Source organism: Ovis aries, chromosome 8, assembly GCF_016772045.2.
Source record: "Ovis aries strain OAR_USU_Benz2616 breed Rambouillet chromosome 8, ARS-UI_Ramb_v3.0, whole genome shotgun sequence".
Classification (NCBI taxonomy): Eukaryota; Metazoa; Chordata; class Mammalia; order Artiodactyla; family Bovidae; genus Ovis; species Ovis aries.
In genome coordinates this window covers 68,840,229-68,855,716 of record NC_056061.1, presented here as the reverse complement: position 1 = coordinate 68,855,716, position 15,488 = coordinate 68,840,229, and the positions used below count along the sequence as shown (strand labels likewise).

The window sequence follows — 15,488 nt, the reverse complement described above, 5'->3', positions numbered from 1 at the left end:
CTCTAAGTCAGACTCACATTTCAAAAGACAGTATTTTGATAAGGGGTCACGTTTCTTGCAAACTTTAGAATTCCCTGAGTAAAATCTGAACATGGCCCCGTTCACAAAAAATAAAGAGAGATGAAAGAAAGAGGCAGACCAAATAGGAATCCATTTCACCAGTATCTCAGTTGGTAAAGAATCTGCCTGCAATGCAGGAGACCAGGGTTCAATCCCTGGGTTGGGAAGATCCCCTGGAGAAGGAAATGACAATCCACTCCAGTATTCTTGCCTGGAAAAATTTCATGGGCAGACAAACCTGGCAGGCTACAGTCTATGAGGTAGCAAGAGTCGGACATGACTTAGTGACTAGACCTGTATATAGGGTTAGCGCTGTATAGCACAGGGGACTCTCCTTGGTGCTCTGTGGTTACCTAAACTGGAAGGAAATCCAAGAAAGAGGGGATATATGTGTGCATGCAGGCTCAGTCACTCAGTCATGTCTGACTTTGCAACACTATGGACTGTAGCCCACTAGACTCCTCTGTCCATGGGATTTCCCAGGACAAGAGTACTGGAGTGGGCTGCCATTTCCTTCTCCAGGGAATCTTCCCAACCCAGGGATCAAACCTGTGTCTCCTGCATTAGCGGGAGGATTCTTTACCACTGAGCCACCTGGGAAGCCCGACGTATGTATACATATGGATGGTTCTCTTTGCTGTACAGCAGAAACCGACACAGCAGTGTAAAGCAACTATACTCCAATTTTTAGAAAAAGAGGCAGAAGCTGGAGGGATGCTGCCACAAGCCAGCGAAAGCCAGGAGCCACCAGATGCTGAAAGCGGCAAGGGGAATTCTTTCCTAGAAACTTCGGAAGGAACAAGGCCCTGCTGACACCTCTATCTTGGGCTTCTAGCCTCCAGAACTGGGAAACTATAGACTTCTATTGTTTTAAACCATAAAACTTGTGGTCATTTTGTTACAGAAGCCATAGAAACTAATACAGGGGGGTTGATCCTTGGTTTCCTTTACAAACTTAAACTCCTTTCAGCAGCTTAAAAACTGCAGTTGACGTATTTGATTATCTTTTAAGACAATTCAATTATCTGACAAGTTAACCTCAAATGTACTTAAATTCTTATAACTCTAATATTGGACTTGGAGGGCATTATGGTCCAAGGGAAATAAATGAGACAGAGAAAGACAAATACTACATGTTATCACATGTGAAATCTAAAAAATACAACAAACTCGTGAATATGACAAAAAAGTAGCAGACTCATGGACATAAAGAACATACTAGTGGTTACCAGTGGGGGAGGGGCAACATAAGGGGAGGGGAGTAACAGGTGCAAACTATTAAGCATAAATTAAGCTACAAGAATGTATTTCACAACATGCAGAATAGAGTTAATAATTTATAATAACTATAAATGGAGTATAACCTTTAAAAATTGTGAATTACTATATTGTACTCCCATAACAGATTGTATTACTGTACATCAAACATGCCTCGATAAAAAAATAAAGATTATTAAGAAAATAAATACAATTACAAAAACAAGGAGGCAAATACAATTGTAATACCTTATTAACCTTAAAGAAGGTAAGAAAACTAGCATCAAGTTACTATGTTCTTGCATCTTAGAGACCATCCCATATCAATACAGAAAGAACCTGTGATTTTTCATTGCAAATAATTCCACTGTATGAATAAGTTATAACTTAAGTAAAAAGAAAGAAAATCAACATAAAGGATGGATGTGGGATTTTTCCTCACCATGAGTCAAACCATATCTGTCTTGGAAATGTTTCTTAGAAAAAACAGACAATAAGTTTTTACGATAAGTTCAGAATATCCCATGAAAGAATTCAGGTTTCTACTCTAACCTTGCAGCAGGAAGAGGTTAAATGCACCAAACTGAAGACCAAGGTGCTCCAAGAAGAAATATTTCAAGGCTGAATATTTTGGTAGGATCTTCCAGTTCAACAGTCCACTTTAAGAAATGCACCAAAGTTTCATCACTCTCCTGCTCTCTTTACACAATTTTACCTTTGCTTAGCACAAAAATACAAGGCAAAAGAAAAAAAGTCCAAAACCACAAAATCCACTACCTCTTAAAATTATTTAAAAAGAAGAGGTTGTTAGTAGAAATAATCTTCAACATTGGACTGTAGCTCTCCTTTCTCCTCTGAAATGCACAGACCACTTTCACTTTGGTTCCAAGAGTCTTAAACCTGCTTCCTTTGTCCATAAATCAATGGCACTAAACAGAGTAACTGCAGAGCTTGTTAAAACTCCAGACGCCGGGACCCCACCCCACGTGACTGAGTCGGAATCCCAAAGGGTGGTTCTGACATGTAGCCAGAGTTAGGAACTCTAAGAGGCTGAGCCTAAAACCCGACTTTCAAAATAAAAGCATATGTCGACATCTATGTAATTACTGAACTAATGAAAATCACAAGACTCACCCATAAAGAATAAGAAAACTAATCAATTCGTATTAAAGCCTTTTTCACAGAAATATCCTACACCAAAATCTTAATCAGAACATGGCATGAGACAAATGTGCAAACATTCGAACAATGGAATTAGAAAAGATGATCTCACCAGATAATATCTTTTTAATCATGGGATTTTTCTAAGTTCTGCCAGTTTAGAGACAGAAAGTCATTTTTTTTTTTACTGGATTTCTCTGCTCTATCAGAAATGTCATTATCAATGTGCTTGTCAATGTGCTTTGTTCTGATCTTCAGGAAAAAGAATGTTACATAATTCAATACTGAGATTGATGAACTGGACAGAAATCATAATAATTAGCCTGCCACCCACCCACCAAAAAAAATTCATTTGAAAATATTCACCTACAAAATGTTATTCTCCTGCTTTACACCTTGATTTTAATGACTGTGACAAACAAAACTGATTTTTTTTTTTTGCTTTTTTAAGTGAACAGATCTTAAAATCGGTATAAGGTTGTGCCAATGCAAACTTTAATCTTAACTGCCAAGAGTGCACACACACAAATGATTCCTATTATTGGCTAGGCTAGGAGAACAAGCTTTTGACAGAGAAGGTTCACAGAATATAAATAAATCTCAGGTGTTTGGTTGTGAAAAGGCTTGGATGTCAAGGCCAGAGAGCCACTTTTTGGAACCTGGGACTACTTGCCTCCCACACTTGACCTATGCAAATCCAGGGGTAGAGCAAGGAAAAGTGAAAGGACCAGGTCTAGCTTAGATTTCTCAGTCCACAACCAGCATTTCGACAGTAAATATATATTAAAATTTCACACCGATTCACCTCTCAAATACTAAACTGACTGTATTTATTATTAAGCAATTAGGGCACAGCAAAAAATAAAAAGAGTAGAACAGTAAATATCTATGCCTACACACACACACACACACACACAGCTTAAAGGGGGGGGGGGGGAAATCTAACCAATACATGTGAAACCACCTAAGTAATCTTTTGCAATAGAATTTTAACTAATATTTTCAACCACTTCAATGATCTTGCATGTTCCCTTGTTTCCTGAAAATCATCCTATCGACATCTACTTCAAATCTGGGCTCAAATAAGGTTCAGTAAAACTGAGTTTTCCATTCTGTCTATATACTAAAGACTTCTACTGCTTAGAACATTCTCCAAAATTTGTTTTCCTGTGGAGAACAGATCACCTACACAGCTTTCCCAACCTTAGTAACAGGTCATGAGAATTACATGAATGCAGAAATCTTTTTTATGATGGCATTATTTCAGCCTAAATGAGGTACCAACACAGAATATTTTATGTGCATGACAAGAATAGCTACTGTCCTCTGTTAAGAGTTGAATTTCCACCAGGGTCACTGTCCCTCACCACAAATCCCCAGGGCTCATGGAAAAAAACCAAACACGCTCAAAGACTCCCTTCAAAGCACAGGCATTCCAGCCAAGTAATGCTTTGGTTGGGGGGAGGGGGGCAGGGTTGGGGGAGAGAAAAAAAACCTATATTTCACAGTCCCTTAAACTCTTCAGGAAAATCCCCACACAGATATTTCTTTAAACAAAAGAGAAAGAAGACCCATGGGAAATACAACATAACCACTGTTTTTCCTAAAGAAAGGCCTCTAAAAGATAAACAAATAAGGTAACCTTCCTCCCAGCTTCATAAAACCACATCTTCTTAAGAAAGTTTAAACATAGTATCATGTAAACACAGTATCATTGTTAGGCCTGTTATAAATGTAACCAGGTATAATATTCCATGGTAAAGAATTCATTTTATTTTTATTTCACTGGCCTCCCTTTTCTCCCCTCCCAGTCCACTCCTCCCCAACCAACCCTTTCAATGCCATAGATACCCATCCAGGCATCAGACCAGGCCTCAAACTGTGCCAGACCGCAGTCCATCTGAAATCCACTACCTTTTTTTTCACCAGCCAGTTAAAAGCCTTGAGCAGCAAGCAAAGAAAAAGAGAAAAGGGAATTCACGTCAGAAACAGATTATTAGTTCTTCTACCTTCCACCCAGAGGACTGCCAGTCCTCTGCTATTTTCCTTTGCCAACGTCTAGAAGAGAATGATAGAGACCAGGGCCAATAATCAGGGCTGAGAGCGGCAGGTTATATCTCCTGCAATCAGCCTTCCCATGGCAGGACAGGATGCCCGCCAGCGGCCTGGAGCAGCTCTATCTCACAGCCAAAGGCCCCAATTTCGTAACCACAAAGGCAGAGGCAGAGGGATGTAGCGAAACAATTAACACTCTGCAAAATTTCTAAGGAATTAATTTAGGCACCAAAAAAAACAAAGGACCATCTGGCAGCAACAAAATAAACTACCTGGTAAATTAGGAGACTGGGTGCTCCATACAGAGCTCGAATGCAGAGTTTCTGGAGTCAGAGCACCTGAGTTCTCACCCCAGCTCTGACATTTCTAGCTCTGTAGCCTTTTTCATTGACTAGACATGCATTGCTTACCTGCTATGAGCTAGACACTGGGCTGAGCCCCAGGGATGCATGGGTCCCTGCTCTTGTGGAGTTAAGTTGAGTAGGACATTGAAAGAAAAGTTCAGGTGTTAGTTGCTCAGTTGTGTCTGACTCTTGACGACGTCATAGACTGCAAGGCTTCTCTGTCCTTGGAATTCTCCAGGCAATGATACTGGAGTGGGTAGCCATTCTCTTCTCCAGGGGATCTTTCCCACCAAGGGATCAAACCTGGGTCTCCTGCATTCCAGGCAGATTCTTTACTATCTCAGCTACCAAGGAAGGTAACAAACACACACACACACACACACACACACACACACACACACACACACACACACACACACACAAAGAGAAACAAGAAAACTACCAGAAAGTGACTGAGCATAGGGGGAACTTAAATATACAGATACAGTCAAAAGTGACTGGGAGTGACCTTCCTCATGGTCTTCTGGCTAAGACTCTGCACTCCCAATACAGGGGGCCCAGTTCGATCCCTAGTCGGAGAACTAGATCCCACATGTCACAACGAAAAGATTCTGCATGCTCCAACAAAGACTGAAGATCCCTGTTGCCACAACTAAGGCCTGGCACAGCCAAATAATTAAATATTTATTTGACTGTGCCAGGTCTTCGTTGTCTCACGTGGGATTTTTCATTGCACAGACTCTAGCTATGGCGGTCGAGCTTAGCTGCTCCACAGCATGTGGGATCTCAGTTTCCAGTGTTGTCGTTTAGTCACTAAGTCATGTCTGACTCTTTTGCGACCCGCGGACTGTAGCCCGCTAGGCTCCTCTGTCCGTGGGATTTCCCAGGCAAGACTACTGGAGCCAGGTGCCATTTTCTTCACTGGGGATCCTCCCGACCCAGGGATCGAATCTGCATCTCCTGCATTAGCAGGTGGATTCTTTACCAGGTTTAGCCATCAGGGAAAACCCTCAGATCCTAAACCAGGGATCAAACCCACATTCCTGCACTGCAAGGCAGATTCTTAACCACTGGACGGGCAGGAAAGTAGTAAATAAATAGTAACAACAACAACAAAAAGATGACTGGGAGAGTTACTTCCTACAGTCAGAAGGCAAGTTTTCTCAGAGGTGATACTAAAGCCTAGATCTACCTAATAAGAGGAGCCCATCAGGCAAAGACAGGGAAAGAGGGATGTGCAAAGGCCCTCAGGCAGGCATGGTTGGGCCGCTGCAGAAATAGAAGGTCAGTTTGGCAAATTACTTCTGTGTGGCTCGTGTCCGTCATCTGTAAAATAGTCATTGTGAGGATGAAACCCTGAGCACCACATCCACTGCATGTATTCAATCAATGTCAGTTGCTACAATTATCATAATCAGTGAGATCCCATCACTAGAGGTGTGCAAGAAGAGGTTGGGTACTCGGGGGCATGGCCAGACAACAGGACCTCTCAGGTTCCATCAACAATTAGGTCAGGATTACACAAGAAGACAAAAAGTGAAGGAAGCAAGGATAAAAATGTTACACTCAGGCTTCCTGTCCAAAGGCTGTTAAAGAATGCGTTGAATCATGCAACAATGTGGAGTTTTAGTGACTAATTCATTCAACAAATGGCCCCTTCCCATGTGAGAATCTATGATTCTAATCCCTACTAGTCAAAATCCCCACAAGGAGCTAGTTGGCAGTCTTTAGCCCTGAAGTCTACCCTCTTTATGGGGCTTTGAGCTAAAACTTACCAGAACAGCACTGAGAAGAACAGAAAAGGTTGACTTATTCTATGTTACTGGCATTAAAGCATCAGTATTGATAGAATAAAATAGCACTGAGGCTGTTCTTTGATTTTACACATATCTCAAACCATTTTATTATTTCATGTTTAAAATGTTCCAAGCATAAGTTTACACACCACAGACTCCATTGATAATATATTTCACTTAAAAAAAAAAAATCTTACTCTTGATCTACTCTCAAAATACTTAATAAACTGTAAAACTTTCTGAAGCTCACTAATTCCGGCTATCAAAGGTGTACTGATTAATGACAGACAAATTTGACTTGCATGTCTTTAAGTTAGGGAAAGATTTACTTTTACCCAACCCCAAACCCTGAATCATTAAAGGTCATATTCTTTCAAGTTCTTTTCTAAAACTCACTCAAATCCAAGACAAATGAATTACAATCATGAAGAAATACATGATTTTTATATTCATGAAATATTTCATCACCTACTCTTGATAGTTCAGATTTCTGTTTAGTTGGTAGAAATTACTTTAAAAATTATTAAACCTCATACACTGCATAAAGCAAATTAATACTGAATGAGGGCAATATAAACAATCCTAATACCTTAACATAAAATGCACCAATACTTTTATGAAGCGAGGTTTTTAGACTGTTCAAACTTAGGGATTTGAGGAGGAACGAGATAAATCTTCATGAACCAAGACAAAAGTTTATCAATATAATCTCAGCATCAGGTCTTCCCTATCCCAATCTCTATCCCCTCCACCATAGCTAGATCCTCAAAAAGTAGAAACACAGAAATAGATCTGAATCAAAACTCTCCTATAGGAGAATATGCATTATATGTATATGATTCCTTTGACTTTCAGAAAGCAAGATTGAAATTAACAGGCCCATTCAAATCCAAATTTATCTACTGCCTTTGCAACATAATCCAGCCGAAAGAATGTGATTCAGATCTCAGCTATGCAACAGCTAAGTTTTCAATGCTTTTTGAAGTAGGAGCCATCAAAAATAAAAAAGAAAGTAACAGTCATCACCTTGGCATTAAAACACTTGAAGCAATTTGATATTTTTAAGAATACTTTAGAAATACTTTAAGAAGTAATACAGGCTCATTGAAAAGCATTTAAAGTGCCTGTGAGTAAAAAAAGAGAAAATAATAATCCCCAAATACCAAGATGACCACATTTTTGTGTACATTCTATTGAACTTTATTGGGAAAAAAATTTTTTCACATAAATGACTTTATATTGCACATAATTTTTATATAACAACATCAACAATATGTTTCTATGTTCATATATACATATTCATAACATTTTTGTGAATGTATAACCTTTATTTTATGAATACACCTTAATTAGCTCCACTGAGATTCTATATGATTTAGTCAAGTCCCCTACACTAAAGGAACAGCATAGGCTAACCATTGTTTCCTAAAGTTATTTGCCTATGACATCCTTTTTTGACTTATATATTAGAATTTACACTTGTTTCAAATGCTTTGGGAAATTATGATTTAATCAATCTTCAGTATTGGATTTTTATGGTATTTCTAATTTTTTTCTATAATAAAAATGCTATGATCAACTTTTTGCTTGTATATTTCTGTGTCTTCCCTAGGAACAAAACTCCAAAAATAGAGGTACTGAGCCAATTGGAATGCATACATTAAAAACATAGTAAGTTCTACCCGACTGTCCCCAGTAGTATATGAGAATAGTCAGTCTTTTGAAATGATCATTTTTAATTTAAAGAGTAGTTTAAAAGTTATGTGTACTCATCATATATAACGAGTATTTTTAAACTTATATAATTACTTTTTTATGGACATGGTTAAAATACACAGTTATAAATAAATATCAAAGGTCTTACCGTAATGGAGGTTGACTCAGAAACTATTTAAGAACATAACTCCTCACAATTTATAGAACATGACAAGCATGGGTACATTAAATTGTCTCACTGTCATCTTCCTCCTTGTTACATCTATATTTTTCTGGACATACATTCTGTACTGTTTAGAAGATATTAGTAATCCCTTACATCAACACAGTACTTTATACAACTAAAGCATTTAAATCAAAATAAAGTTTAGGGGGCATTAAACTTTCTCGGAACATACTTTAAAATAGGACGTTAAGCTGTACCCCCCAAAAGATCCTTCAAACTACACAGCAGTGGCTACACATTTAGAACCAAGACTGTAATAACCAGTCTTTACCAATCCACCAACACCAGGGCCATGAAGGGAAATATACCTGAAACTGTGTGGCAGTAGATCAGTCATGTCCAACTCTCTGTGACCCCATGAACTGTAGCTCACCAGGCTCCTCTGTCCATGGAATTCTCTAGGCTAGAACACTGGAGTGGGTTGCCATTCCCTTCTCCGGGGGGTCTTCCTGACCCAGAGATCAAAGCCAAGTCTCCCACATTGCAGGCAGATTCTTTACCATCTGAGCCACCAGCAAAACCCTCATCTCTATTAATTTAGAGCCTATTTTCAGTGCATATTTCTGCAGATTCATACAATAAAAAGCAACCTTCTAACATAATATAAAGATGGTTCACATAGCAAAAACAGACATGAGGTTCCTTTTTTGGTTTTAAAGTGACACTGGGTATTAAGTTTATAGGCCAAAGTAACTCTCAAAGTTACTTAAGTATAGTGTTCACACCCAGGGTGGAGTTCTGTGTAATTTTCAAAACTTAGGTCCTGGCTGCTCAAAAATATCTCCCCATAGAGTCTATCTCAGAATCATATTTGTTGCTTTTTAAAAATACCGAAATTTTTACTCAGTAGGTCTAGAGAGGAGCCAATTTATCTGTATTAAAAAAAAAAAAAAAAAACAAATCCTCCCCAGTTGATTCAGTTATACAGCCAGAGTGGTAAAGTACTTGATTATATAAAAAGATTGAGGGGAAAATAAATACATAAAAAGATTGAGGGAAGGAGTGATATCCTTACATAATCAATTTAAATCTTCAATGAAAACCATTCATCTGTCTTAAACTAGTTTTCTAGATAACCTAGGCAAAACTGTACCTTGAGAAGGTTTATAAGATGCTTCAAAAAGGGAAGCAGAGGTAGAACACCTGTTGGCCTAGCACTGGTTAGAAATGGGATGGGGGAGAGGGGGTATGAAAGCAAATCTCAAGAAGACTACCCACCCCATCTGAAACCACAGCATTTCCTACCCAAAGCATCATTTTTTAAGCTGCACTTTTATGTTCAAGAGGTTTCTTATAAATGAACAGCAATCAGCTAACAGGTAGCAGTTTCACCAAGCAATGCCAATCAACATACCAGGAAACCAAGATGGATTGAGAAATTTAGACAGAATACACAGAGATATCAAGGAGGGCATGGCAACCCACTCCAGCATTCCTGCCTAGAGAAACCCCGTGGACAGAGGAGCCTGGCAGGCTATAGTCCATGGGGTCGCAAAGAGTTGGACACAACTGAGCGACTAAGCACAGCACACACAGAGATATTGTATTACCATTTACAGTGTAATAGTCATTTGTCAGATTTTTGTTTCTCAAAAGAAGTTTGTCCCATAAGAACAGTACAAAACAAACAAAATCTCATGTCTTCTAAGTAGCTTATGAACAAAAAATCAGCCATTTTCTGAAGGTTCCGTTACTTACCAGATCTGGACTTAATGATGTCGCTGAACTCATTCTGCCCATCGTCAGCTCTGGCCTCATGCTCTCCATACTTGGCCATCTTAGTTGCGTTTCAGTACAATCCAAAGGCTTGACAAGATCCTCTTTTAAAGACTTTCAATTTTCTATAATCATCAACATCAATACCTAAAGAGAAAAGGGGAAACATGGATTTTTAAAAATATACAAGACTATATTAATATGTTGTAATATATTAATACATGCTGACATATATTTATGTATAACATATTGCATATAGATGTAATATATAACCACAATATATATCATAGCTGTATAATATATATGACTATAGATGTTAAAATATATGTATATGTATTATATATGGGCTTCCTGGTGGCTCAGTGGTAAAGAATCCACCTGCCATTGCAGGAGATGCAGGGGTCTAGGATTCAATCCATAGGTCAGGAAGAGCCCCTGGAGGGCATGACAATCCACTCCAGTATCCTTGCCTGAAAAATCCCATGGATAGAGGAGCCTGGTGGGCTATAATCCATGGAGTCACAAAAAGTTGGACACTACTGAAGAGTCTGAGCACACACACATGCACATTATATATGGTTTTATATAGTAATCCTTCATTCAACAAATATTTATTTGGAGCCTATGGCAATCCACTGCAGTATTTTTGCCTGGAGAATCCCACGGACAGAGGAGCCTGGTGGACTAACGTCCACAGGGTTGCAAAGAGTCGGACATGACTGAGCAACTAACACTTTCACTTTCATGTATAAAGCACTGATCTGGGCAATGGAAATATGACTATCAAAGAGACAAAACCTATACTAGTTTGAAATCCACAGACACCAAGCAATTAATTATATAATGGAGTATTTCATTATACTACTAATATGTTACAAAAGTACAAAGGAGAAGCATAGAGTAATATGAGCATACTGCAGAGGAATCTGACCTGCTCTGGGCAATTAAAGAAGGCTTTCTTGAAGATGTGACATTTGAGCCAAGCCTTCAAGGATGAGCGATGGGAAGAGAAAATGGTAAGAATCTCCCATGTAACGTGACAGGAAACATCAAAGAACATTCAAAAATCTGAGCAGAGGCCAGTGCTTTTGGAGCCTAAGAGGAGAGGGATTTGTTGAACTAGGTGAAGTAACAGACAGGACCAGGAACAGGGCTGTGAAGACAGCCTGTAAAGGATTTTGTTATTTCTCCAAAGAACAGTGGGAAAACAGCAGATGATTTCGAGCTGGGAAGCAACATATGATTGTGGCTTAAATAAGTGTAGATAGAAGTGGGTGGACATGTGGGCTATTAGATATTAAATGAAGGCCAATGGGATTTGGGAACTGACTGGATATGAGTTTCAGTATACTGAGGCACAAAATGACTGCCCAATTTTGGCTTGTGCAATTGAGTCACTGGAGTATGAGCGTCTGAAGGAAGAAACAAGGAGTGTGATTTGGATTGATGGAGTCTGAGATATACAAGTGGAAATAACCAAAAAGTTTGATCTCAGGAACGGTCTGGATTATACATAAATCTGAAGAGTTACATGGTATAGCCATTGACACAGATTTTATTCTGGAAAACACACCATGTGAATTCTCCTGAGAACAGACAGGACTCAAAATAATTTTAATCTTTTAGTAATTAATGAGTCAAGGCATGTTGAGAATTTACAGAATTGAGGATTCTACCCTGCACTACCACTTTTCTTTTAAAATGTCATCAATTAGACATGCACTGCCCTAGAACTTTCTGGAACACAATGCCAAAGCAACCCAAATAGAATCAAAATTCAAGTTCAAGTTCAGCAATTTGGCTATATCCTAACATCCCCTTACGAGCACCCCAAATGCCAGCTAAATAAATCAATCATTTAATCGGGAAAATAACTGTCAAGACATCCCAATATTAATCTACAAATAATAGACATTAATTCACATATTGTAATAGATATCAAAACCAGAGTTTATTGTTAGCTAGGATTAGACAACTCAATTATTTAATTCAAGGACACATCATATGGCATTACTATTTTGTAATATAGTTCATTTTACATATCTATTCACTATTTGCTTCCCTGGTGGCTCAGATGGTAAAGCGTCTGCCCGAAATGCGGGAGACCCAGGTTTGATCCCTGGGTTGGGAAGATCTCCTGGAGAAGGAAATGGCAACCCACTCCAGTACTCTTGCCTGGAAAATCCCATGGATGGAGGAGCCTGGAAGGCTACAGTCCATGGGGTCACAAAGAGTCGGACACGACTGAGCAACTTCACTCATTCACTATTTAGAAGTTCTTACATATTATGTTTACAATATACAACACTCAAGGACATACCATATTGTTTTATATTTCATAACAAAATAAATACATAAAATGTAAAATTTCTTTTCCTTAGTAGTTAGGAAAAGGGTATGTTCTAACAATAAAGAGGTCAAAGTTACCTTAGAAAAAGGTTTTAAATGTTAAAGTGTTTGAGGCAGATGAAAACTGATGAACTACTAAAGCTTTAGGAACAATTTCCTCTCCAAAAGGGAGAAATATATGGATTGGATCATCAGCCTGAATCTGCGAGATTTTGAGAGTATAAAAACATTTTTCACTTTTTATACTGTCCACTACTATTGCACTTTATGGATGATTATGTAATTAGGTTCCTTTCAAGGGGTAAATTACCTGCTAAAGATTTGCTAAATTCTTAAATGTATTTTATTACATTCAAGTACCAAACGTTTTGTTCAGAAGAATACACATAAAATTTTATTATGAAAATCAGCTTTTCCCAACAAAAAATTCTTTTTACTGGAAAGCAACTAATTATTTCCTTTGAAATATATTTCTAATTCTTTTTCATAAATGGTCTTAGCCAAGGTCTTCAAAAGATTTTTCCCATTCCACAAAAGAGAAAAGTAAACTGCTTGCACAGAACTGTGTTTCATTTGCAAGTTAATATTCCTTCATCATAAAGTTTTACTTTGCCAACTCCTTAAGATAATCTCAGATTTTCTCTTGATAATCAAAATCCTTTACAGGCTACACAGATTCAGCAGTAAGTGGGATCAGAGTACAAGGAAAGACTAGGCAAATTCAGAGAACTGCAAATGACCATTTTAACAGTTCCATAGCCACTGACTGATACTTTGTGCCACTAATTGGCAGGGATCTCCAGGTTGAGTAACATTTGGCAGCAAGTCATTATTGGTTGCCGGAAGACAGGATCATAGCTTCATCACAAGGCGCCTGTGTGACCCTCCACGTCCACATATATACTATGGAAACACTACCATCTTCCACACCAAGCTAGGTGACAAACCAAATAAAAGAAAGACATATTGCTTTATAATTATAATTTACTGTTACCTCTGCTCTAGGTTCTGTTTCCCCAAAATGAAGTTCTGCAAAGTTTAGCCAGTTCTTTCTCACTGAAACCAATACCCTTAACTCTAAATCCAGTTCTTTCTTCAAAAACTTCTCTCGCTGTCATAGGCAACCAGAAGCCACCACAATAAACCTGGGTTAAAAGGACGGGGGATGGCCTCACAGGCAAAACTCATGCTTTAATTTTTTTTTTAATTTGGAAATTAAAAGACATAAGAATACAAACATGTTTAACAATGTACAAGTATGATGGAAATATGCTGTAGGTCCTTGGGCGAAAAGTACTCATTCCTTTACCTAATCCTAAGAATGCCAGAGATAGTGGAAAGGAAAGCCCGGAGGCCAGAGTTTGAGGCTCCGTATGAAACTTAGTAAGACACCGCCCAGTGCCAAGAACTGCCATTCATTCTCGGAAGCGCTTCAAGGGAAGTTCATACTGTTGTGGTTCATGCCATTTACGGGGGCAACCAGTTCCAGGTAAACACCTGAAGGAGAGTTAAAGCGCAGTCTTCAGGTCTCAGAAACTGGTCCAGGGGGCGGGGAATGACTCCGCGTAAACCATGGCCCTCGCCCCACCGGTGCTCTGGAGGCCGAAGAACCCAGGAGCTCCGCATTCCTGCGCTGTCGCCTGATTCCCGGGTCCCCCGGGTCCACTAGCAACCAGCCCAGAGGCGCCCACCCGACTCCCAAGGCCCATGCAAGTTACAAGGGAATAGATGCGGCTACTGCCGGGTTCCCAGGAGCAGCAAGCTCCCGCCCGGACCCAGGGGATCCGGGCTTCCCAGAACTCGGTTCACTCCCCCACAAGGGGTTACAACTCGCGGGGCCCAGGTGACCCTGGGGGCTGGCAAAGAGGAGACTCTCCCCGGGGCATCCCGGGAGCGGGGGAGACCCAGGTTAGACCCGGGATCCCCAGTTCAGTGGAAAACAAAGTGCGAGTCTTCTGGCTCCTGCAAGCCGGGCACACTCTCTCCTCCCCTTGAAACAACCCTGGAATCAGTCCCTTTCGTAATCTGGGGCTTGGCTTTAAAAAAAAAAAAAAAAATCCACTTTTAACGGAATGCCTTCTAAAACTTGCACAGCCTAAAATCTGTGCTGTGTCGGTTTCCTAAAGGGGCCTTGAGCGACCAGTGCCTCGGACCCCAAGCAAAACAGGGACATGAATTACCTTACCAATTGCTGCAAGATGTGCCAAGGATCCGGGACCCCAGAAGACGCAATCGCGCGGGACTACTCACCGACTGAGCGCTCCTTGTCACCTCACCAAAACCCCACCCTCGGGAGCAGCAACGGCCCAGAGGTCGAGCACGTTTCCTGCCAGGCGGATGGCTGGGAACGTCTCCCCACCCGGTCCTGGCGGACACCTCCGGGGCCCCGCCTTCCCGGGGCTGAGGGGTGTGTGTGTGTGTGTGTGTGTGTGTGTGTGTGTGACAGGCCCTCCTAGGAAGCCACGTCCCCTCTTGGAGATCACTGGCCCAGAGCGCACGGAGGCAGGACCCTCTCACCCCAGCCAGGAGAAAAACTCAGGGAGTCAAGAGGCTGCCCAGAACCAGTCGAAAGAGTTCGGATCTTTAGGAAATACTACACGGATTCTGAGGACTTCCGAGCCCGAGCTCTCCCCCACGTTTCTGGCATTCCCTGTCCCAGGGCGGGGAGCTGAACTGAGGTTCCAAGGAAAGTGCACGCAAAAGTTGGTTACATCTTAGGCTCAGCCTTGAGAAGGAGCTCGGGAAGCTGATCCTGGGCACCGGAGCCGCTGAAAACTGCATCCTCCCCGCAGCCTACGTCCCGCGTCC

The 15,488-nt window shown here is 40.3% G+C and overlaps 1 protein-coding gene across 11 annotated transcripts in view; it reads right to left on the bottom strand.

Annotated features, from left to right (window-relative positions):
- UTRN (utrophin) overlaps positions 1-15,488 on the bottom strand; it is a 555,518-nt gene that overhangs the window by 539,450 nt on the left and 580 nt on the right. For 3 of the 11 annotated variants that reach the window (XM_060419780.1, XM_042253577.2, XM_060419783.1), the window contains exons 1-2: positions 14,861-15,023; positions 10,314-10,478 (exon numbers count right to left, since the gene is read on the bottom strand). In XM_060419780.1, coding sequence (XP_060275763.1) covers positions 10,314-10,392 — 79 coding nt within the window. In that variant the 5' untranslated portion in view covers positions 10,393-10,478; positions 14,861-15,023. Of the gene's footprint in view, positions 1-10,313; positions 10,479-14,860; positions 15,024-15,488 lie in introns of those variants that run through there. The other 8 variants (XM_060419778.1, XM_060419782.1, XM_042253578.2 and 5 more) reach the window with 3 other exon arrangements.